Source organism: Salmo trutta, chromosome 13 (genome assembly GCF_901001165.1).
Source record: "Salmo trutta chromosome 13, fSalTru1.1, whole genome shotgun sequence".
In the NCBI taxonomy this organism is placed as follows: domain Eukaryota; kingdom Metazoa; phylum Chordata; class Actinopteri; order Salmoniformes; family Salmonidae; genus Salmo; species Salmo trutta.
The window spans coordinates 17,561,819-17,586,609 of record NC_042969.1 but is presented as its reverse complement, the minus strand read 5'-3'; the positions used below and the strand labels follow the sequence as shown (position 1 = coordinate 17,586,609).

Genomic DNA, 24,791 nt, shown 5'->3' with positions numbered 1-24,791 from the left:
GGTGGTGGCTGCATCATGTTATGGGTATGCTTGTCATCGGCAAGGACTATACGTTTTTTAGGATAAAAAGAAAAGGAATAGAGCAAAGCACAGCCATAATCCTAGAGTAAAACCTGGTTCAGTTTGCTTTCCAAAATACACTGGGAGATAAATTCACCTTTCAGCATGACAATAACCTTAAAATACAAGGCCAAATATACACTGAAGTTGCTTACCAAGACGACATTGAAAATTCCTGTGTGGCATAGTTACAATTTTGACTTAAATCAGCTTGAAAAGCTTTGGCAAGACTTGAAAATGGCTGTCTAGCAATGATCACCAACCAACTTCACATCACTTTAATAATTTTTAAAGATTAATGTACAAATATTATACAATCCAGGTGTGCAATGCTCTTAGAGACTTAGCCAGAAACGTACAGCTGTAACCACTGCCAAAACTGATTCTAAAATGTATTGACTCAGGAGAGCGAATGCCTATGTACATTAGCCATTTCTGTATTTCATTATCAATACATTTGCAAACACTTATAAAAACGTTTTCACTTTGTCATTAGGGGGTATTGTGTGTAAATGGTGAGAGAGAAATACAAATGTAATCCATTTAGGATTCAGGCTGTAACACAACAAAATGTGTAATAAGTCAAGGGGTATGAAAACTTTCTTAAGAGACTGTAAGATTATTTAATCAAATTACTATTAGAGAAAATGTTTGACTCATTTTTACTACTGTAAAGGCTATGTGCAGAACAATTCGAACTTTACTATGGTACATGGTTCATTCAAATACAGCCTCTTTGCTGCAACCAAAACAGAACCGCTGTCCATGACCGTGGTGCTGAAACAGCTACCTATCAATAGAAAAAAACACTACTTCTGACCATGGAAAGTTCCCTGGTAAACATTGTGGATTTCAAACAGTTCAAATGCATGATGCATTTACAAATACAGCTGGACATAAATATAGTTTTGGCAAATAAATGATGATTCAAATAACAGACCTCTATTGGAGAGTCTGGTTCATCCAGGATGTTCTGCTCACTCTGCATCCGCTGCATCGTCCCTGTAGAACTGGGGTCCATTATCAGTACGTTCTGACTACAGGGTCTGACGAACTTACAGTCACTCTTTCTGGAGTCAGTCGTCCTGCACACCTCGTAATTGTACACGTGCTGTAGAGTTCCTGTCCCCAAAGTGTCTGCGTAACGCGGTGGATAATACGGAATAACAGGGAGATTGGAATGATAGAGGACGCGAGACTGTCTCCATCTGTATATTTTCACTGATATAATAACCACTAAACATGTGATGAACAGAAATGAGACTACAGCTAAAGCCAAGACTAAGTAAAAAGTCAGGTTGTCGTTGTAGTCCTTGTCGTGCGTAAAGTCAGTGAACTCCGAGAGCACTTCAGGGAAGCTGTCCGCCACCGCCACGTTAACATTGACTGTAGCTGAACGAGAGGGCTGCCCGTTGTCCTCCACTACAACAGTGAGCCTTTGTTTCACAGCATCTTTATCAGTGACTTGGCGTATAGTTCTTATTTCTCCATTCTGTAAGCCCACTTCAAACAGCGCCCTGTCTGTCGCTTTCTGCAGTTTATAGGAGAGCCAGGCATTCTGTCCAGAGTCCACATCAACAGCCACCACTTTAGTGACAAGATATCCCACATCTGCTGAACGAGGCACCATTTCAGCCACCAGAGAGCTGCTAGTCTGGACTGGGTACAGAACCTGAGGCGCGTTGTCATTCTGATCTTGGATGAAGATGGTGACAGTCACATTACTACTGAGTGGAGGAGAGCCTCCGTCTTGCGCCTTAACCACGAGTGTAAGCTGTTTAATTTGTTCATAATCAAAGGAACGAACCGCATGTAAAACTCCAGTTTCTGAGTTTATGGATATATAAGTAGAGACTGGAGTTCCACTGATCTGCGTGTCCTCCAAGAGGTACGAGACTCTAGCGTTCTGATTCCAGTCAGAGTCCCGCGCGCTGACAGTAAATATGGACATTCCAGGAGAGTTATTCTCTGTGACGTAAGCAGAGTATGAGCTCTGACGAAACAATGGGGCGTTGTCGTTTACGTCAGAGATTCTAAGGTGTATTGTTCTAATGCTAGAGAGTGGAGGCGAACCAGAATCTGTCGCTGTTATGGTTATATTGTATTCGGCCATCTTTTCTCGATCAAAACCAGAGTCAGTGATCAAATTATAATAATTTGTCAATGAGGATTTGATCTGAAATGGGAGTGTTTTGTCTACTGAACAGCTAACCTGTCCGTTTCTCTCTGAATCAGCATCTTTAACGTTTATAACGGCTATCGTGGTGCCAGGAGGAGCATCTTCAGACACAGGGCTGGAGAAAGACATGACGTTTATAACAGGTGCATTGTCATTTATGTCAACTATTTCTATGACAACTTTACCAATATCTGTCAAACCACCTTGGTCTTTAGCCTCAACTCTAATTTCATATTTCTTGTCTTTTTCAAAATCTATCTGTCCAGCAACAGATATCTTGCCAGTTGTCCTGTCAATGTCAAATAAATCAGCCAAGTTGCCTTTCAAATTTGAAAAAGAATAGGTCAGTAATCCATTTGAAAAACTGTCTGCATCGCTGGCATTTACGGTGGTAATATAGGTGCCTTTCAGTGCGTTTTCCATCACAGTAGCCCTGTACACTGACTGGTTAAACACGGGCGCATTGTCATTAGCATCTAGGACAGAGATATCTATATTTACTGTGCCAGATCTCTGCGGATTTCCACCGTCTACAGCGATTAGCTTTAAAGAGAGACGAGGATGCTCCTCTCTGTCTAACGGTTTCTGGAGCACCATCTCAGCATATTTACTACCGTCTGCGTTAGAATGCTGTTTCAAAACAAAATGATCATTAGGAGTGAAGACATAATCTTGTAGACCATTAACTCCCACATCCGGATCCTCAGCACTCTCTAATACAAAACGAGATCCTAGAGCGACGGATTCGCTGATTTCAAATGTACTGTGATTGTTCTTGAAGAGAGGGGCATGGTCGTTAACATCCAATATTTCCACCGTAACACGATGTAATTCAATTGGATTTTCTAAAATGATTTCAAAGCTAAAGCTACACGGTGTGACGTCGCCACAAAGCTGTTCTCGGTCTATTCTCTCACTCACGACTAGAATCCCTTTGTCTGTCTGCAGCTCTGTGTACTGAATGCTTTCTCCGGATACGATACGGGCCCGACCCACTCGGAGCCTTTTCAAATCTAACCCCAGGTCTTGAGCTACGTTGCCGATAAAAGAGCCTGTCTTCATCTCCTCCAGAATGGAATACCGGATTTGGCCACTGACAATTTGACTGAAATACGGAAGAAATATAAGTACTTGCCATCGCAGTCCACAACACAAACGCCATTTTGCGCATTTAGGTTGAAGGAATCCTTCAGATGCCATAGCCAACGAATAATACATCCAGCACGAATATTCCTTATACTGGATCGAGAGAAACGGTGAGGAAATAACAGTCGATGTTTCGCTTTATTCCAGCTTATTTTCACTATCTCGTTCGAATATATTGATCAGAGCGAATGTCTCATTGTCGCGCCCCGCGTCGTATGAAGCGCAGAGTCTCTCCCTCTCCTCTGGCAGAGCGCAGTGATAGGGGAGGGGACTCTACTGACTGACAACACTGGACAGAAATTATTTCACTGATCAACAGCGGCCCTCAGAGTCTGAAACACGGACATCATAAAACACTTGAATATAGAAACCCGTTCAGAAATGATTTAACACAGTACAGGATAATTTCCTTTCCAAACTGATCCATATACAAACCACTGGCTAAACACTTCACTTTCTGCAATCTAAATAAATGAACGTTCATCACTACAACTCAAAACATGACAATGTCATAGGCTACTAAAGAATCCCACTATCCCATCAAACTCAGATTGGATCGTGCATAAATATAATTTCATGGAACAGCCGTCCAAACCATGGCTTAACATTACAAACCAATACCTATGCATGTTGACAGTAATATTTTTCGTTAAGGCTAAAATCTATAGCGACATTTGGTCAATAGACAGAGGTAAGAACCAGGGATAATACACAGTGTGAGAGGGCGAAGCAGCCCTCTGCTGCTATGAAGACACAAGTGTCGCTGTCCACACAGGGTGGTGCTGAAGCAACATTGCAACACTACAGAGTTACCAATAAATCACAAGCACTAACGCTCAGTTTGAAATAGGCTACATCTCTAAAAACACAGCACATATACAACACGAACCTAAAACATTATATAGGTTACTAAAACAATACGTAATCCTTTATTTACTGCTATAAAATAGAGAAGAGAGAGAAACCCAACTTCTGAGATACCGATACAAAATGAGTAAGGAACCAGGGTAAAACAGCTGAGAAAAACTTATGCAAACAAACTTCTGGTAAAGATGTACTCCAACAAAATCAGCTACATTATTTAAACTCCAAGAAACTCACCTCTAATGGGGAGTCTGGTTCATCCAGGATGTTCTGCTCACTCTGCATCCGCTGGATCGTCCCTGTAGAACTGGGGTCCATTATCAGTACGTTCTGACTACAGGGTCTGACGAACTTACAGTCACTCTTTCTGGAGTCAGTCGTCCTGCACACCTCGTAATTGTACACGTGCTGTAGAGTTCCTGTCCCCAAAGTGTCTGCGTAACGCGGTGGATAATACGGAATAACAGGGAGATTGGAATGATAGAGGACGCGAGACTGTCTCCATCTGTATATTTTCACTGATATAATAACCACTAAACATGTGATGAACAGAAATGAGACTACAGCCAAAGCCAAGACTAAGTAAAAAGTCAGGTTGTCATTGTAGTCCTTGTCGTGCGTAAAGTCAGTGAACTCAGAGAGCACTTCAGGGAAGCTGTCCGCCACCGCCACGTTAACATTGACTGTAGCTGAACGAGAGGGCTGCCCGTTGTCCTCCACTACAACAGTGAGCCTTTGTTTCACAGCATCTTTATCAGTGACTTGGCGTATAGTTCTTATTTCTCCATTCTGTAAGCCCACTTCAAACAGCGCCCTGTCTGTCGCTTTCTGCAGTTTATAGGAGAGCCAGGCATTCTGTCCAGAGTCCACATCAACAGCCACCACTTTAGTGACAAGATATCCCAAATCTGCTGAACGAGGCACCATTTCAGCCACCAGAGAGCTGCTAGTCTGGACTGGGTACAGAACCTGAGGCGCGTTGTCGTTCTGATCTTGGATGAAGATGGTGACAGTCACATTACTACTGAGTGGAGGAGAGCCTCCGTCTTGCGCCTTAACCACGAGTATAAGCTGTTTAATTTGTTCATAATCAAAGGAACGAACCGCATGTAAAACTCCAGTTTCTGAGTTTATGGATATATAAGTAGAGACTGGAGTTCCACTGATCTGCGTGTCCTCCAAGAGGTACGAGACTCTAGCGTTCTGATTCCAGTCAGAGTCCCGCGCGCTGACAGTAAATATGGACATTCCAGGAGAGTTATTCTCTGTGACGTAAGCAGAGTATGAGCCCTGACGAAACAATGGGGCGTTGTCATTTACGTCAGAGATTCTAAGGTGTAATGTCCTGGTGCTGGAGAGGGGAGGCGAACCAGAATCTGTCGTTGTTATGGTGATGTTGTATTCTGGTGTCGTTTCTCTGTCTAAAGCTCCGTCTGAGATCAAATTATAATAACTACTTAACGAAGACTGAATTTTAAATGGAAGGTTAGTATTTATAGAGCAAGTAATCTGTCCGTTTCTCTCTGAATCAGCGTCTTTAACATTTATAATAGCAATTGTGGTGCCAGGAGGAGCATTTTCAGACACAGGGCTGGAGAAGGACATGACGTTTATAACTGGTGCGTTGTCATTCACGTCTAGAACCTCAATAACAACTTTACTGGAGTCTGTTAAACCTCCCTGATCCTTTGCCTCTACCCTGATTTCATATTTATTATCTTTCTCATAATCTATCTGACCGGAAACAGAAATGGTCCCAGTCGCCATATCAATGTTAAATATGTCAACTCTATTCCCTTTCAATTTCGACAAATAGTACGATATTTGCCCATTTGATCCACTGTCTGCATCGCTGGCATTTACGGTGGTAATATATGTGCCTTTCAGTGCGTTTTCCATCACAGTAGCCCTGTACACTGACTGGTTAAACACGGGCGCATTGTCATTAGCATCTAGGACAGAGATCTCTATATTTACTGTGCCAGATCTCTGCGGATTTCCACCGTCTACAGCGATTAGCTTTAAAGAGAGACGAGGATGCTTTTCTCTGTCTAACGGTTTCTGGAGCACCATCTCAGCATATTTACTACCGTCTGGATTCGCATGTTGTTTCAGAATGAAGTCATCATTTGGGGTTAAAATATAATTCTGAAGGGCGTTGAGGCCTACATCGAGATCCACTGCACTCTCTAGCAGAAATCGCGCACCAACATTAGCCGATTCACTGATTTCAAATAGTATATTTTGTATTGGAAAAGAAGGAGCATGGTCATTTACGTCCAATACTTCTACAGTCACGCGATGAAGCTCCATTGGGGTTTCCAGTATAATTTCGAAGCTGAAGCTACACGGTGTGACGTCGCCACAAAGCTGTTCTCGGTCTATTCTCTCACTCACGACTAGAATCCCTTTGTCTGTCTGCAGCTCTGTGTACTGAATGCTTTCTCCCGTCACGATACGGGCCCGACCCACTCGGAGCCTTTTCAGATCTAACCCCAGGTCTTGAGCTACGTTACCGATAAGAGAGCCTGTCTTCATCTCCTCCAGAATTGAATACCGGATTTGGCCACTGACAATATGACTGAAATACAGGAGTAAAAGAAGTACTTGCCACCGCAGTCCACAACACAAATGCCATTTTATGCCTTTAGGCTGAAGAAATCCTTCCAATGCCATAGCCAACAACGAAGAAATCCAATACAAATATTCCGTATAATGGGTCCTCAGATACCGCAAACAAACATAAGAGTAATATTCAAAGTATTATTTCAATACAGGCTATTTTCGTGTCCCCTTCGTTTATCGTAACATGTATGGATCAGAGCGATGGTCTCTCTGTCGCGCCCCACCTCGTATGAAGCGCAGAGTCTCTCCCTCTCCTCTGGCAGAGCGCAGTGATAGGGGAGGGGACTCTACTGACTGACAACACTGGACAGAAATTATTTCACTGATCAACAGCGGCCCTCAGAGTCGAACATATTTACATCAAAAACCTTTCAGAAATGATTTAACACAGTACAGGATTATTTCCTTTCCAAACTGATCCATATACAAACCACTAGCTAAACACTTCACTTTCTGCAATCTAAATAAATGAACGTTCATAACTACAATTATATGACAATTTCATAGCCAACTAAAGAATACCACTATCCCATCAAACTCAGATTGGATCGTGCATAACAATTATTCCATGAAACAGTCTTCCAAACCATGGCTCAACATTACAAACCAATACCTATGCATGTTGACAGTAATATTTTTCGTTAAGGCTAAAATCTATAGCGACATTTGGTCAATAGACAGAGGTAAGAACCAGGGATAATACACAGTGTGAGAGGGCGAAGCAGCCCTCTGCTGCTATGAAGACACAAGTGTCGCTGTCCACACAGGGTGGTGCTGAAGCAACATTGCAACACTACAGAGTTACCAATAAATCACAAGCACTAACGCTCAGTTTGAAATAGGCAACATCTCTAAAAACACAGCACATATACAACACGAACCTAAAACATTATATAGGTTACTAAAACAATACGTAATCCTTTATTTACTGCTATAAAATAGAGAAGAGAGAGAAACCCAACTTCTGAGATACCGATACAAAATGAGTAAGGAACCAGGGTAAAACAATTGAGAAAAACTTATACAAACAAACTTATTGTAAAGATGTACTCCAACAAAATCACCTACATTATTTAAACTCCAAGAAACTCACCTCTAATGGGGAGTCTGATTCATCCAGGATGTTCTGCTCACTCTGCATCCGCTGCATCGTCCCTGTAGAACTGGGGTCCATTATCAGTACGTTCTGACTACAGGGTCTGACGAACTTACAGTCACTCTTTCTGGAGTCAGTCGTCCTGCACACCTCGTAATTGTACACGTGCTGTAGAGTTCCTGTCCCCAAAGTGTCTGCGTAACGCGGTGGATAATACGGAATAACAGGGAGATTGGAATGATAGAGGACGCGAGACTGTCTCCATCTGTATATTTTCACTGATATAATAACCACTAAACATGTGATGAACAGAAATGAGACTACAGCTAAAGCCAAGACTAAGTAAAAAGTCAGGTTGTCATTGTAGTCCTTGTCGTGCGTAAAGTCAGTGAACTCCGAGAGCACTTCAGGGAAGCTGTCCGCCACCGCCACGTTAACATTGACTGTAGCTGAACGAGAGGGCTGCCCGTTGTCCTCCACTACAACAGTGAGCCTTTGTTTCACAGCATCTTTATCAGTGACTTGGCGTATAGTTCTTATTTCTCCATTCTGTAAGCCCACTTCAAACAGCGCCCTGTCTGTCGCTTTCTGCAGTTTATAGGAGAGCCAGGCATTCTGTCCAGAGTCCACATCAACAGCCACCACTTTAGTGACAAGATATCCCACATCTGCTGAACGAGGCACCATTTCAGCCACCAGAGAGCTGCTAGTCTGGACTGGGTACAGAACCTGAGGCGTGTTGTCGTTCTGGTCAAGGATGCTGACTTTGACTGTGGCATTGCTGCTGAGAGGCGGGGAGCCTCCATCTTGAGCTTTAATATAAATCTCAAATGATTTAGTTTGCTCATAATCGAAGGAGCGCACCGCTTGGATGGCACCTGTCTCTGCATTAACAGAGATGTAGGACGATATCGGATTCCCATTAAATTGAGAATCTATGAGCACGTAGGACATGCGTGCGTTCTGACCCCAATCTGAGTCGTGAGCCTTCACAGAAAACACTGACACCGCCGGGACGTTGTTTTCCATCACAGTGGCAGAGTATAAGCTCTGCTCAAAAACGGGCGCATTGTCATTAACGTCTGAGATTCTCAGTGTGATGGTTTTACTGGCCGAGAGGGGCTGGGTACCCTCATCTACGGCGGTGAATGTAATGTTATATTCGGCAATACGCTCTCTGTCCAAAACACCATCTGTTACAAGGGTGTAATAGCTCTTTAGAGACGACTGGATGGCAAATGGGATCTTGGTATTTATCGAACATTCCACCTTTCCGTTTTTACCAGAATCTATGTCTTTGACATTTATTATAGCCACGGTTGTGCCACTGATCGAATCTTCAGATATTGGACTCGAGAATGACGTTAGTGTAATCAAGGGGACATTGTCATTCACATCAATAACGTCAATAATTACTTTTGTGGAGTCCATTTGTCCTCCTTGGTCTTTAGCCTGTAAACCGAGTTCATATTGCTTATTCTTTTCATAATCAATTTGGCCAGTAACTGTTATTTTTCCTGTATTTTCATCTAAAGAAAATAATTCTGCGACGTCAGGAGGTACACGAGCGAAATGGTAAGTGACATGACCGTATGGGCCCTCATCTGCGTCAGTGGCGCTTACAGTAGTCACTACAGTGCCTGTTGCGGCATTTTCGGTTACCGACGCTTTAAAAATCGGATGCATAAAAATGGGGCCATTATCATTGGCATCAAGCACAGTTATGTGTATTTGAAGTGCTCCAGATCTCTGCGGCTCCCCACCGTCCACAGCAGTCAAGGTGAGAACAAGGTTATCCCTCTTCTCTCGGTCTAAAGGCGCATACAGATACATCTCCACATATTTGCTGCCATCGGGACCAGTCTGGATTTTAATGCTGAAATGATCAGTAGGGTGCAAGGTGTAGCCTTGCAGTGTATTGATACCGACATCTGGGTCTGTCGCACTCTCCTGTAATATCCTCGTGCCCGGCAGAGTAGACTCTGAAATTTCTATTTTGATTTCTTTTTCAGTAAAGAAGGGCGCGTTGTCGTTAACATCTAGTATTTCCACCACAATGCTAAGCAGCTGCATAGGATTCATCATAATCATCTCGAAGCTCAAGCTGCAGGGCGATGTCTGTCCGCATAGCTGCTCCCTGTCTATCCTCTCTCCCACGACCAGCGTCCCTTTGTCTACATCCAACCTGATATACTCGCTGCTATCGCCGCTAACAATGCGAGCGCCACCCGATTTCATTCGTTTAGCGTTCATTCCTAAATCCTCCGCCACATTTCCAACAAACGAGCCCTTTCTCATCTCCTCTGGGATAGAATAACGAATCTGCCCGTGAATAATCTGGGCGAGGAAAACAAGAATAAAGGCCTGTACTTGCCGTTTAAGCGAGCGTCCATTTCTGGCAGAACCCGTGGCCTCAAACCAAACCATCGAATTCCACATGGTAAAATGTCAAATAAGACCACACAAGCTGTATCCAAATTCGATTAAACACAACTGGTCACTGTTGAAACTCTAAGCTAGAATCCATCAATGTAAAAGCTCGTGTCGACAAAAAAGGCTAGTGAAAAAAGAGCGCATTCGTGCTGAGCACTCACTCTCTGACATACTGAGGGGATATGGGAGGTACTGAGGAGGTACAGCAGTGTTCACGTCGGTTCAATTATGATTTTAAGACCAACAGCGGCCCGCAGAGTCCGATATGAAAATAGTTGGTAGTCCCTCAATATAATGATGTGAGAAACGCATGCAATCAAATGCTCTAAGTTATCAACGACAAATTTACTTTAAGAATTACAAACAACGAAACAGTTATTTGAAGGAGAAAGACCACAACGGGATAGATGATAAACGGCACACATCACTTTAAGAATTATCCTTCAAACCATGATTAATAACCTGGTTCAAAACACGAGGAGCACAATGCCAGCATAACACTTTTCACCCATAGAGCCAGAGGACGTCACGTGACACTTCAACATTCTCTGATGTTTTACTATGAAACTTTGGACATGTTGATGAAATTAATTTCAATGCAATTTGCTATAATTTACATTTATTAAACTCACCTCTATTGGGGAGTCTGATTCATCCAGGAAGTTCTGCTCACTCTGCATCCGCTGCATCGTCCCTGTAGAACTGGGGTCCATTATCAGTACGTTCTGACTACAGGGTCTGACGAACTTACAGTCACTCTTTCTGGAGTCAGTCGTCCTGCACACCTCGTAATTGTACACGTGCTGTAGAGTTCCTGTCCCCAAAGTGTCTGCGTAACGCGGTGGATAATACGGAATAACAGGGAGATTGGAATGATAGAGGACGCGAGACTGTCTCCATCTGTATATTTTCACTGATATAATAACCACTAAACATGTGATGAACAGAAATGAGACTACAGCTAAAGCCAAGACTAAGTAAAAAGTCAGGTTGTCATTGTAGTCCTTGTCGTGCGTAAAGTCAGTGAACTCCGAGAGCACTTCAGGGAAGCTGTCCGCCACCGCCACGTTAACATTGACTGTAGCTGAACGAGAGGGCTGCCCGTTGTCCTCCACTACAACAGTGAGTCTTTGTTTCACAGCATCTTTATCAGTGACTTGGCGTATAGTTCTTATTTCTCCATTCTGTAAGCCCACTTCAAACAGCGCCCTGTCTGTCGCTTTCTGCAGTTTATAGGAGAGCCAGGCATTCTGTCCAGAGTCCACATCAACAGCCACCACTTTAGTGACAAGATATCCCACATCTGCTGAACGAGGCACCATTTCAGCCACCAGAGAGCTGCTAGTCTGGACTGGGTACAGAACCTGAGGCGAGTTGTCGTTCTGGTCCTGGACTAATATTCTAACAGCGACCATTGAACTGAGAGGTGGAGACCCTCCATCACGGGCAGTGACGTTGAATTGAAACGACTTGATTTGTTCATAATCGAATGACCTAACAGCATGGATGGCGCCATTTTCTGAATTTACTGAGACGAAAGAGGAAGCAGTCACCCCGTTAACTTGTTTATCATCGAGAAAGTAGGAGACGCGGGCATTTTGACCCCAGTCAGCATCACCCGCTCTCACTGAGAATATAGAAAACCCTGGCGAGTTGTTTTCCTGAATAGACTTACTATATACAGGTTGATCAAACTTGGGTGGATTATCATTTACATCTGAAACTTTAACAGTTATGTTCTTATTGCTGGAGAGAGGCGGAGTCCCTTCATCTGAAACTGTAATGGTGACGTTATACTCAGACACGGTTTCTCTATCCAGTGTGCTTTCAGTGACTATGGTATAATAATCCGTTAACGAGGACTCTATTTTGAACGGAATATCTGCGTTAATAGAGCAAAGAACGACACCGTTAATTTCAGAGTCTGCGTCTTCTACATTAATTACAGCTACAGTGGTTCCAGGGGGAGAGTCCTCGGGAATCGAGTTTGAAAATGACATGAGTTGTATTGTTGGAACGTTGTCATTTTCATCAGTAATTTGAATGACAACCTTGCACGTATCAGAGAGGCTACCACTATCTTTTGCCAAAACATTTAATTGATAATATTTTGTCTTTTCAAAATCCAGTTTTCCTACCACTTTAATCTCTCCAGTATCCACGTTGAGCTCAAACAGCTCCTTCGCCTCTTTAGCAACATGAGCGATGGAGAAAGTGACCTCTCCATTCACCCCCTGGTCTGCATCATTTGCGCTAACGGTGGTTACAAACGTACCAACAGGGGAATTCTCATTTACATTAGCTTTGTAAACGGGCTGGCCACATACTGGTGCGTTGTCATTCACATCCATGACAGTAATATGGATGCGGACAGTGCCAGATCGCTGAGGCTCCCCGCCATCAGTCGCAGTCAGCACCAGCGAAAGCGTCTCCTGTTCCTCCCTATCTAAAGGGGTTTGCAGGATCATCTCGACGTATTTAACTCCATCTGGTTGGCTGTGCACCTCTAGTTTAAAATGGTCGGTCGGTTTTAGTGAATAATTCTGTATACCGTTAACACCAACGTCAGGGTCGTCGGCGCTCTCCAGAGAAAAACGCGCCCCGGACACGGCATTTTCGCTGATTTCCAAATTGATTTCATCCTTTGGAAAGGACGGTGTGTTATCGTTAATGTCACGAACCTCTACTGTAACTCGATACAACTGAATGGGGTTTTCTATGATAAGCTCAAAGCTGAAGCTACAAGGCGTAGTCTGTCCGCAGAGCTCCTCTCGGTCGATTCTCTCTTTAACAACGAGGAGCCCTTTGTCTCGGTTCAGATCTACGTACTGTCGTGCTCCTTTTGTTATAATGCGAGCTTTACCGGACACTAGTCTCGTCACCTCCAAACCCAAATCTCTACCAATGTTTCCAACGATCGACCCCTCTGACTGCTCCTCTGGTATGGAATATCGTGCCTGTCCAGTTACAGAATCTAGGGCGCACAGACAAAGAAAGAAAAACAGTACTTGCCACCCGCCTCTGCGGCCTGTCGACCTCCAATCACCCATTCCACCGAATAAAAACAGATCACCCTTATATACTGCTTTTGATTATATAATATCGACCATCAGTACATCCACGCAAAAATAGAAAAAAACAACAGTATTTCCCAGAGAAACGAATGAAAATAATCCGCGAGGACGTTAATTCCAAGAGCTCTCCGTCCGTTTGAGAAGGACTCTGTTTGCGTCGATCAGTAACAGAGAATATAGGATGGGCCACTGAGCCACCCAGAGAGATAAATTACGTGTAGAGACTATCATTGATCAACAGCGGCACTCAGAGTCCGAACACGGCAAACGCACTATAGAAACGATGCTACAGTATCCAAATGTATTACACAAAACGTCAAACAATAATCAATGACGCACAGCGCAAGCCAGGTAAGATGTGAATTCAAAACCGAGCATTGACAACTACAGCATTTACAATGTGCTTTAGGAAAAATAGAATTCACACATAGCTACCAAATAGGATAAAAAATGTCATGTATAAACTAATCGAATATATTTTAGAATGTGCCAGGCTACTATAAACATAAGCACTACCTAACCACAACGGTCTAAGTCTTCATCACCAGAGAAGTGGACAGCGACAGTGCGTATGTTGCACATGTAATCTTCCCAATTAATATGTGATCTTTCCTCTCAGTAACTAATCATCAATGCAATAGTGTTTTACCTACTACCTAAACGTTTGAGGACTGTATACTGTTTAGCCTAATCATTTTAACGCATGAAGTAGGCCTAAATCACACACAATTACACTCGTTCAAAAGACAACAGTTAAATGGAGGCTATGCATAAACTGTAGTGAGCAGAACAGTCCTATGCTCGCTATCAAGACAAAACAGACGCAGTCCACATAGAGGTCGAGCTGAAAAAGCCGTACAACGCTAAGTTCAATAAACTTAGCTTTTATACTCTGTTTGAAATAATTTACTGGAAATTCAGCAGACATACTACACAAATCAGAGCAGACCAAAAACCATTTCTGACTTCGTTACAAAAAAATATATACATAACCTTTGATTCACCAAAAAGAAGAGAGATGATGAGAAAAGGAGCCTTGAGTCTCCAGAACAAAACAGCTGAAAAATAACGATTTTTTTTTTACTGCAAGACAATGGCTTTGCTACAACAAACTCACCTCTAGTGGGGAGTCTGGTTCATCCAGGATGTTCTGCTCACTCTGCATCCGCTGCATCGTCCCTGTAGAACTGGGGTCCATTATCAGTACGTTCTGACTACAGGGTCTGACGAACTTACAGTCACTCTTTCTGGAGTCAGTCGTCCTGCACACCTCGTAATTGTACACGTGCTGTAGAGTTCCTGTCCCCAAAGTGTCTGCGTAACGCGGTGGATAATACGGAATAACAGGGAGATTGGAATGATAGAGGACGCGAGACTGTCTCCATCTGTATATTTTCACTGATATAATAACCACTAAACATGTGATGAACAGAAATGAGACTACAGCTAAAGCCAAGACTAAGTAAAAAGTCAGGTTGTCATTGTAGTCCTTGTCGTGCGTAAAGTCAGTGAACTCCGAGAGCACTTCAGGGAAGCTGTCCGCCACCGCCACGTTAACATTGACTGTAGCTGAACGAGAGGGCTGCCCGTTGTCCTCCACTACAACAGTGAGTCTTTGTTTCACAGCATCTTTATCAGTGACTTGGCGTATAGTTCTTATTTCTCCATTCTGTAAGCCCACTTCAAACAGCGCCCTGTCTGTCGCTTTCTGCAGTTTATAGGAGAGCCAGGCATTCTGTCCAGAGTCCACATCAACAGCCACCACTTTAGTGACAAGATATCCCACATCTGCTGAACGAGGCACCATTTCAGCCACCAGAGAGCTGCTAGTCTGGACTGGGTACAGAACCTGAGGCCAGTTGTCGTTCTGGTCCTGGACTAATATTCTAACAGCGACCACTGAACTGAGAGGTGGAGACCCTCCATCACGGGCAGTGACGTTGAATTGAAACGACTTGATTTGTTCATAATCGAATGACCTAACAGCATGGATGGCGCCATTTTCTGAATTTACTGAGACGAAAGAGGAAGCAGTCACCCCGTTAACTTGTTTATCATCGAGAAAGTAGGAGACGCGGGCATTTTGACCCCAGTCAGCATCACCCGCTCTCACTGAGAATATAGAAAACCCTGGCGAGTTGTTTTCCTGAATAGACTTACTATATACAGGTTGATCAAACTTGGGTGGATTATCATTTACATCTGAAACTTTAACAGTTATGTTCTTATTGCTGGAGAGAGGCGGAGTCCCTTCATCTGAAACTGTAATGGTGACGTTATACTCAGACACGGTTTCTCTATCCAGTGTGCTTTCAGTGACTATGGTATAATAATCCGTTAACGAGGACTCTATTTTGAACGGAATATCTGCGTTAATAGAGCAAAGAACGACACCGTTGCCGTCTGAGTCTGCGTCCTCTACATTAATTACAGCTACAGTGGTTCCAGGGGGAGAGTCCTCGGGAATCGAGTTAGAAAATGACATGAGTTGTATTGTGGGGACATTATCGTTCTCATCAATAATTTGAATGACAACTTTACAGGTATCAGTAAACCCTCCGTGGTCCCTCGCTTTCACGTTTAATTGATAGTTTTTTGTCTTTTCAAAATCCAGTTTTCCTACCACTTTAATCTCTCCAGTATCCACGTTGAGCTCAAACAGCTCCTTCGCCTCTTTAGCAACATGAGCGATGGAGAAAGTGACCTCTCCATTCACCCCCTGGTCTGCATCATTTGCACTAACGGTGGTTATCAAAGTCCCTTTTGGGGAGCTCTCCTTAACGTCTGTTTTATAAACGGGTTGACCACATACTGGCGCATTATCATTGGCATCCAGCACGGTAATATGGATGCGGACAGTTCCAGTTCTCTGAGGCTCGCCTCCGTCAGTAGCAATAAGCATCAGAGACAGAGTCTCCTGTTCCTCCCTGTCTAGCGGGGTTTGCAGAATCATCTCAATGTATTTACCACCGTCGGCTTGGCTGTGCACCTCTAGTTTAAAATGGTCGGTCGGTTTTAGTGAATAATTCTGTATACCGTTAACACCAACGTCAGGGTCGTCGGCGCTCTCCAGAGAAAAACGCGCCCCGGACACGGCATTTTCGCTGATTTCCAAATTAATTTCATCCTTTGGAAAGGACGGTGTGTTATCGTTAATGTCACGAACCTCTACTGTAACTCGGTATAACTGAATGGGGTTTTCTATGATAAGCTCAAAGCTGAAGCTACAAGGCGTAGTCTGTCCGCAGAGCTCCTCTCGGTCGATTCTCTCTTTAACAACGAGGAGCCCTTTGTCTCGGTTCAGATCTACGTACTGTCGTGCTCCTTTTGTTATAATGCGAGCTTTACCGGACACTAGTCTCGTCACCTCCAAACCCAAATCTCTACCAATGTTTCCAACGATCGACCCCTCTGACTGCTCCTCTGGTATGGAATATCGTGCCTGTCCAGTTACAGAATCTAGGGCGCACAGACAAAGAAAGAAAAACAGTACTTGCCACCCGCCTCTGCGGCCTGTCGACCTCCAATCACCCATTCCACCGAATAAAAACAGATCACCCTTATATATACTGCTTTTGATTATATAATATCGATCATCAGTACATCCACGCAAAAATAGAAAAAAACAACAGTATTTCCCAGAGAAACGAATGAAAATAATCCGTGAGGACGTTTATACGAAGAGCTCTGTGTGCGTCGATCAGTAAGAGAGAATGTAGGATGGGCTACTGCGCCACCCAGATATAGAATTAACGTGTAGAGGCCATCACCGATCAACAGCGGCACTCAGAGTCCAAACACCGCAAACGCTCTGCAGAAACTACACAATCCACATGTTTCACATGCACCAAAACGTGAATCTGCATTCAATAACGCACAGCCCATGCAAGGTACGATGTCATAGAAAAAAAACAAGCATTGAAAACTAAGGTATGTCTTGTGCTTCAGGAAGAAAAAACATGTATATAGATAGCTACACAGGAAGACCGAAATAAGGAAATGTATAACTATTCGAATCCATCTCTGAATGTGTCACACTACTGTAAATGCACTATAAGCAACACCGAAGAGCAACGTCTGAGGGTTCAGCACCAGGACCGTGGACAGAGACAGATCGCTTGAGTGTTGTGGAAAATACAGTGCGTATATTTCCACATGCCATTTCCCACATACATTTGTGCTCTTTCCATTCACTATCTAGTCATTAATGCAACAGTGTTTTACCAACTACCAAAAAGCTTGAAAAAGCTGTATGCTGTTTAGCTGAAACATTTTTTACACTTCACAGAAAAATAACACTTGTTCAGCAGCCAGTGATTGAAAATAGGAAATGCATACAAGGTATGAGTGAGCGGGGGCTCCTATGCTCGCTATAAAGACAAAATATGTGCTGTCCACACCGTGTATTTCTGAAACAGCCTGACAACGTCACGTTGTATCAATTAGCTGACCTACAACTACTGTTTTTGTTGCTAAAAACGGTACAATATTTCGTAGACCAAAAATAAAAAAGAGAGATGCTTAGAATAACGAGCACCGAAGTTGCAGAAAAAAATATTTGTCAATTAGTAAAAATTAAATTAAAATTGCAACAATTAATTTGCTTCAATAAACTCACCTCTAATGGGGAGTCTGGTTCATCCAGGATGTTCTGCTCACTCTGCATCCGCTGCATCGTCCCTGTAGAACTGGGGTCCATTATCAGTACGTTCTGACTACAGGGTCTGACGAACTTACAGTCACTCTTTCTGGAGTCAGTCGTCCTGCACACCTCGTAATTGTACACGTGCTGTAGAGTTCCTGTCCCCAAAGTGTCTGCGTAACGCGGTGGATAATACGGAATAACAGGGAGATTGGAATGATAGAGGACGCGAGACTGTCTCCATCTGTATATTTTCACTGATATAATAACCACTAAACATGTGATGAACAGAAATGAGACTACAGCTAAAGCCAAGACTAAGTAAAAAGTCAGGTTGTCATTGTAGTCCTTGTCGTGCGTAAAGTCAGTGAACTCCGAGAGCACTTCAGGGAAGCTGTCCGCCACCGCCACGTTAACATTGACTGTAGCTGAACGAGAGGGCTGCCCGTTGTCCTCCACTACAACAGTGAGCCTTTGTTTCACAGCATCTTTATCAGTGACTTGGCGTATAGTTCTTATTTCTCCATTCTGTAAGCCCACTTCAAACAGCGCCCTGTCTGTCGCTTTCTGCAGTTTATAGGAGAGCCAGGCATTCTGTCCAGAGTCCACATCAACAGCCACCACTTTAGTGACAAGATATCCCACATCTGCTGAACGAGGCACCATTTCAGCCACCAGAGAGCTGCTAGTCTGGACTGGGTACAGGACCTGCGGCGCGTTGTCGTTCTGGTCCTGGACTAATATTCTAACAGCGACCATTGAACTGAGAGGTGGAGACCCTCCATCACGGGCAGTGACGTTGAATTGAAACGACTTGATTTGTTCATAATCGAATGACCTAACAGCATGGATGGCGCCATTTTCTGAATTTACTGAGACGAAAGCAGAAGCAGTCACCCCGTTAACTTGTTTATCATCGAGAAAGTAGGAGACGCGGGCATTTTGACCCCAGTCAGCATCACCCGCTCTCACTGAGAATATAGAAAACCCTGGCGAGTTGTTTTCCTGAATAGACTTACTATATACAGGTTGATCAAACTTGGGTGGATTATCATTTACATCTGAAACTTTAACAGTTATGTTCTTATTGCTGGAGAGAGGCGGAGTCCCTTCATCTGAAACTGTAATGGTGACGTTATACTCAGACACGGTTTCTCTATCCAGTGTGCTTTCAGTGACTATGGTATAATAATCCGTTAACGAGGACTCTATTTTGAACGGAATATCTGCGTTAATAGAGCAAAGGACGACACCGTTGCCGTCTGAGTCTGCATCCTCCACATTAATTACAGCTACAGTGGTTCCAGGGGGAGAGTCCTCGGGAATCGAATTAGAAAATGACATGAGTTGTATTGTGGGGACATTATCGTTCTCATCAATAATTTGAATGACAACTTTACAGGTATCAGTAAACCCTCCGTGGTCGCTCGCCTGAACATTTAACTGATAACTTCTTGATTTTTCAAAATCCAGTTTTCCTACCACTTTAATCTCTCCAGTATCCACGTTGAGCTCAAACAGCTCCTTCGCCTCTTTAGCAACATGAGCGATGGAGAAAGTGACCTCTCCATTCACCCCCTGGTCTGCATCATTTGCACTAACGGTGGTTATCAAAGTCCCTTTTGGGGAGCTCTCCTTAACGTCTGTTTTATAAACGGGTTGACCACATACTGGCGCATTATCATTGGCATCCAGCACGGTAATATGGATGCGGACAGTTCCAGTTCTCTGAGGCTCGCCTCCGTCAGTAGCAATAAGCATCAGAGACAGAGTCTCCTGTTCCTCTCTGTCTAGCGGGGTTTGCAGAATCATCTCAATGTATTTACCACCGTCGGCTTGGCTGTGCACCTCTAATTTAAAATGATCGGTCGGTTTTAGTGAATAATTCTGTATACCGTTAACACCAACGTCAGGGTCGACGGCGCTCTCCAGAGAAAAACGCGCCCCGGACAAGGCAGATTCACTGATTTTGAAATTGATTTCATCCTTTGGAAAGGACGGTGTGTTATCGTTAATGTCACGAACCTCTACTGTAACTCGGTATAACTGAATGGGGTTTTCTATGATAAGCTCAAAGCTGAAGCTACAAGGCGTAGTCTGTCCGCAGAGCTCCTCTCGGTCGATTCTCTCTTTAACAACGAGGAGCCCTTTGTCTCGGTTCAGATCTACGTACTGTCGTGCTCCTTTTGTTATAATGCGAGCTTTACCGGACACTAGTCTCTTCACCTCCAAACCCAAATCTCTACCAATGTTTCCAACGATCGACCCCCCTGACTGCTCCTCTGGTATGGAATATCGTGCCTGTCCAGTTACAGAATCTAGGGCGCACAGACAAAGAAAGAAAAACAGTACTTGCCACCCGCCTCTGCGGCCTGTCGACCTCCAATCACCCATTCCACCGAATAAAAACAGATCACCCTTATGTTTACTGCTTTTGATTATATAATATCGATCATCAGTACATCCACGCAAAAATAGAAAAAAACAACAGTATTTCCCAGAGAAACGAATGAAAATAATCCGTGAGGTCGTTTATACGAAGAGCTCTGTGTGCGTCGATCAGTAAGAGAGAATGTAGGATGGGCTACTGCGCCACCCAGATATAGAATTAACGTGTAGAGGCCATCACCGATCAACAGCGGCACTCAGAGTCCAAACACCGCAAACGCTCTGCAGAAACTACACAATCCACATGTTTCACATTCACCAAAACGTGAATCTGCATTCAATAACGCACAGCCCATGCAAGGTACGATGTCATAGAAAAAAAAAACAAGCATTGAAAACTAAGGTATGTCTTGTGCTTCAGGAAGAAAAAACATGTATATAGATAGCTACACAGGAAGACCGAAATAAGGAAATTTATAACTATTCGAATCCATCTCTGAATGTGTCACACTACTGTAAATGCACTATAAGCAACAGCGAAGAGCAACGTCTGAGGGTTCAGCACCAGGACCGTGGACAGAGACAGATCGCTTGAGTGTTGTGGAAAATACAGTGCGTATATTTCCACATGCCATTTCCCACATACATTTGTGCTCTTTCCATTCACTATCTAGTCATTAATGCAACAGTGTTTTACCAACTACCAAAAAGCTTGAAAAAGCTGTATGCTGTTTAGCTGAAACATTTTTTACACTTCACAGAAAAATAACACTTGTTCAGCAGCCAGTGATTGAAAATAGGAAATGCATACAAGGTATGAGTGAGCGGGGGCTCCTATGCTCGCTATAAAGACAAAATATGTGCTGTCCACACCGTGTATTTCTGAAACAGCCTGACAACGTCACGTTGTATCAATTAGCTGACCTACAACTACTGTTTTTGTTGCTAAAAACGGTACAATATTTCGTAGACCAAAAATAAAAAAGAGAGATGCTTAGAAAAACGAGCACCGAAGTTGCAGAAAAAAATATTTGTCAATTAGTAAAAATTAAATTAAAATTGCAACAATTAATTTGCTTCAATAAACTCACCTCTAATGGAGAGTCTAGTTCATCCAGGATGTTCTGCTCACTCTGCATCCGCTGCATCGTCCCTGTAGAACTGGGGTCCATTATCAGTACGTTCTGACTACAGGGTCTGACGAACTTACAGTCACTCTTTTTGGAGTCAGTCGTCCTGCACACCTCGTAATTGTACACGTGCTGTAGAGTTCCTGTCCCCAAAGTGTCTGCGTAACGCGGTGGATAATACGGAATAACAGGGAGATTGGAATGATAGAGGACGCGAGACTGTCTCCATCTGTATATTTTCACTGATATAATAACCACTAAACATGTGATGAACAGAAATGAGACTACAGCCAAAGCCAAGACTAAGTAAAAAGTCAGGTTGTCATTGTAGTCCTTGTCGTGCGTAAAGTCAGTGAACTCCGAGAGCACTTCAGGGAAGCTGTCCGCCACCGCCACGTTAACATTGACTGTAGCTGAACGAGAGGGCTGCCCGTTGTCCTCCACTACAACAGTGAGCCTTTGTTTCACAGCATCTTTATCAGTGACTTGGCGTATAGTTCTTATTTCTCCATTCTGTAAGCCCACTTCAAACAGCGCCCTGTCTGTCGCTTTCTGCAGTTTATAGGAGAGCCAGGCATTCTGTCCAGAGTCCACATCAACAGCCACCACTTTAGTGACAAGATATCCCACATCTGCTGAACGAGGCACCATTTCAGCCACCAGAGAGCTGCTAGTCTGGACTGGGTACAGAACCTGAGGCGCGTTGTCGTTCTGGTCTTTAACATATATCAGAACAGTTGTATTACTGCTAAGAGGTGGCGAGCCTCCGTCTTGAGCTTTGACGTGTATTTTGAACTCCTTAACGTGTTCATAATCCAGTGAGCGCACTGAGTGAATCACACCGTTCTCAGAGTTAATTGAGAAATAAGTGGAGACTGGGTTTCCGTTTAGCTCACTGTCAATTAGATAGTAAGAGATACGTGCGTTTTGACCCATATCTGGATCCGTCGCTTGAATAGCAACCACTGAAACGCCGGGAGAATTGTTTTCCATAACGTGCGTGCTATACACATTTTTACTAAAAGCTGGTGCGTTGTCATTAACATCAGTGATGTCTAAAACGACAGTGTTCATGCTTGATAACGGAGGTAAACCTTCATCGGTGGCAATGAGGGTAATGTTGTAGCTAGAAACTTTCTCCCGGTCTAAGCCCTTCTCAGTTACCAATGTGTAGTAGTTCCTAAGAGACGTCTGTATCTTAAAAGGGAGATTTTCGTTGATGTTTAAACGCACCTGTCCTTTTTTACCGGAGTCTACATCCTGGACACTTATCAATGCCACAACTGTACCAGGGATAGCATCCTCTGCGATTTTACCCGAAAACGATGTCATGGTTATGATCGGAGTGTTATCATTCACGTCTAGGATATCAATAATTAATTTACTCGCACTTGTCAGACCCCATGGGTCTTTAGCTTGAATGTGTATCTCGTAATTCTGAACAGTTTCGTAATCTATGGCACCAGTTACTTTAATCTCCCCGGTATAGGGATCTATATTGAACAAGGGCGGGGTACCCTCATCCATATGTGTGAAGGAATACGTCACATTTCCGTTATACCCTTGATCTGCATCGATGGCACTTACTTTTGCTACAGCTGTGCCTCCCAGCGCGTGTTCTATAACAGTGGCTTTGTACAAAGACTCAGTAAATACAGGTGCGTTGTCGTTTGCGTCTAGAACAGTAATATGTATCTTAACGGTCCCAGTTCTCTGTGGGTTCCCACCATCGACTGCAGTTAGTATCAGGGAGTGCTCGCTCTGTTTCTCACGGTCAAGTCCAGACTGCAACACCATCTCTGCGTATTTACTGCCGTCGGCTCGACTATGCTGTTTGATAACAAAATGATCAGTTGGTTTTAGAGAATAGCTGTGAAGGGAGTTGATACCTACGTCAGGGTCCGCGGCACTGTCTAGCAAGAACACGGTCCCTATAGGTGCAGATTCACTGATTTCTAAATTAAGTTCCTTCTTAGAAAACGCTGGGGCATGGTCGTTTATGTCTTGAATTTCGATAGTAATCGAAAATAATTCAAGCGGATTTTCTAAGACAATCTCTAGACTGAAACTACACGGAGATTTCTGACCGCACAGTTTCTCCCTGTCAATCCTTTCTTTCACAACCAAATGTCCTTTGTTCGGACTCAGCTCTACATATTGGTTATTGCCGTCTATAACTAACTGCGCCCGACCTGAAACCAGCCTCTTTATGTCCAAACCAAGGTCTTTCGCCACATCTCCGACAAACAAGCCCTTTCTCATCTCCTCTGGTATAGAATATCGAATCTGTCCATTCACCGCACTCAGTACGCAGACAAGCAAAATGGAGACTCGCACTTGCCATCTCAAACCCCAGCCTGCGCTCTTCAAAGCCTCTCCTGCGCCCATCCTCCCAAAAATATCCATAACGTTACCCAAAACTGGCAAATATGATGCAATCCAAAAGTCCTATACAACAAAAAAGCCAACGTTTGAGATATATTTGTCCCAATAAGATATTGTTGCTGTTACTCCGTTAAAATGGCTTCGATGGCTTTGTGCGCAATGATCCTCGCTTGGTCTTGTCACTGACGTATGTTACTTAGTAACAGCAGTTATATGCGCTTGAGCTGAGATAGGTCTCTTGGACAACAGCACCACTCAGAGTGAGTGTGCAAAACGACAGACGAGACGTACGAGATACCAGACTCGGTCTCAGGGATGGCTAACTCTGGAGATTCAGTGAGTGATTGTTTTGTTTTGTCCACCCGAAGTTTTTTGTAATGTTAAAGTCGTTTAATGATTTTATTTTTGGGTCAAAGAAGACTGTAAAATCACGAAAAAATTTTTTACTTAGGAAATCTGTTCCCAAGTAAACCCATGAATAAAACAAATAGACACAAGCTATGTGATCGTGTCTCAATGCAATCAAGGTATGAAATTATTGCTATTTTCAAATGCAATCTCTTTTTGGGCTTAGTTGTGGTCAATTTGCAGTGTACAAATTATTATATTCCGCCCCCGACTGTTAACTCTGACAAAAATGGAAGTGTATTGATGTCTATTCAGGGCTCATCTGTGAAACAGACCATGGTCTCAGTTTGACTCCCTGTTAAATTAAAGGCTAAATTATTTTTCTTTTTTTAAACGTCACAGGCCTATGAACCCTCTATTT

General features: G+C 43.4%; 4 protein-coding genes across 10 annotated transcripts in view; all 4 read right to left on the bottom strand.

Annotated features, from left to right (window-relative positions):
• The window catches only part of LOC115205349 (protocadherin gamma-C5), a 203,381-nt gene that overhangs the window by 92,238 nt on the left and 86,352 nt on the right, over positions 1-24,791 (bottom strand). Inside the window, exon 1 of one of the 7 annotated variants that reach the window (XM_029771231.1) lies at positions 21,599-24,240. The exons of 3 other annotated variants lie outside the window; for them this stretch is intronic. In XM_029771231.1, coding sequence (XP_029627091.1) covers positions 21,599-24,043 — 2,445 coding nt within the window. In that variant the 5' untranslated portion in view covers positions 24,044-24,240. Of the gene's footprint in view, positions 1-4,486; positions 6,968-7,967; positions 10,562-11,035; positions 13,594-21,598; positions 24,241-24,791 lie in introns of those variants that run through there. 3 more of the 7 variants (XM_029771235.1, XM_029771232.1, XM_029771234.1) reach the window with 3 other exon arrangements.
• On the bottom strand, positions 870-3,843 carry LOC115204987 (protocadherin beta-16-like). Its single transcript, XM_029770560.1, has 2 exons — positions 1,001-3,843; positions 870-893 (listed from the first exon to the last, which is right to left on the bottom strand). The coding sequence occupies exons 1-2, from the start codon at positions 3,455-3,457 to the stop codon at positions 870-872; spliced, it is 2,481 nt and encodes an 826-aa protein (XP_029626420.1). The 5' UTR covers positions 3,458-3,843.
• On the bottom strand, positions 14,550-17,126 carry LOC115205353 (protocadherin beta-16-like). The gene has a single exon (XM_029771251.1). The coding sequence runs from the start codon at positions 17,010-17,012 to the stop codon at positions 14,580-14,582; it is 2,433 nt and encodes an 810-aa protein (XP_029627111.1). The 5' UTR covers positions 17,013-17,126; the 3' UTR covers positions 14,550-14,579.
• Positions 14,562-20,708, bottom strand: LOC115205354 (protocadherin beta-16-like). The gene is made up of 2 exons (XM_029771252.1): positions 18,096-20,708; positions 14,562-14,594 (listed from the first exon to the last, which is right to left on the bottom strand). The coding sequence occupies exons 1-2, from the start codon at positions 20,511-20,513 to the stop codon at positions 14,580-14,582; spliced, it is 2,433 nt and encodes an 810-aa protein (XP_029627112.1). The 5' UTR covers positions 20,514-20,708; the 3' UTR covers positions 14,562-14,579.

Coding starts and splice junctions, on each gene's coding strand:
- LOC115204987 (XM_029770560.1), bottom strand. CDS start 3,457: ATGTATTATTCGTTGGCTATGGCATCTGAAGGATTCCTTCAACCTAAA. Junction 894..1,000: donor AACCAGACTCTCCAATAGAG/GTCTGTTATTTG, acceptor AATGTTTACCAG/GGAACTTTCCATGGTCAGAA.
- LOC115205353 (XM_029771251.1), bottom strand. CDS start 17,012: ATGGGTGATTGGAGGTCGACAGGCCGCAGAGGCGGGTGGCAAGTACTG.
- LOC115205354 (XM_029771252.1), bottom strand. CDS start 20,513: ATGGGTGATTGGAGGTCGACAGGCCGCAGAGGCGGGTGGCAAGTACTG.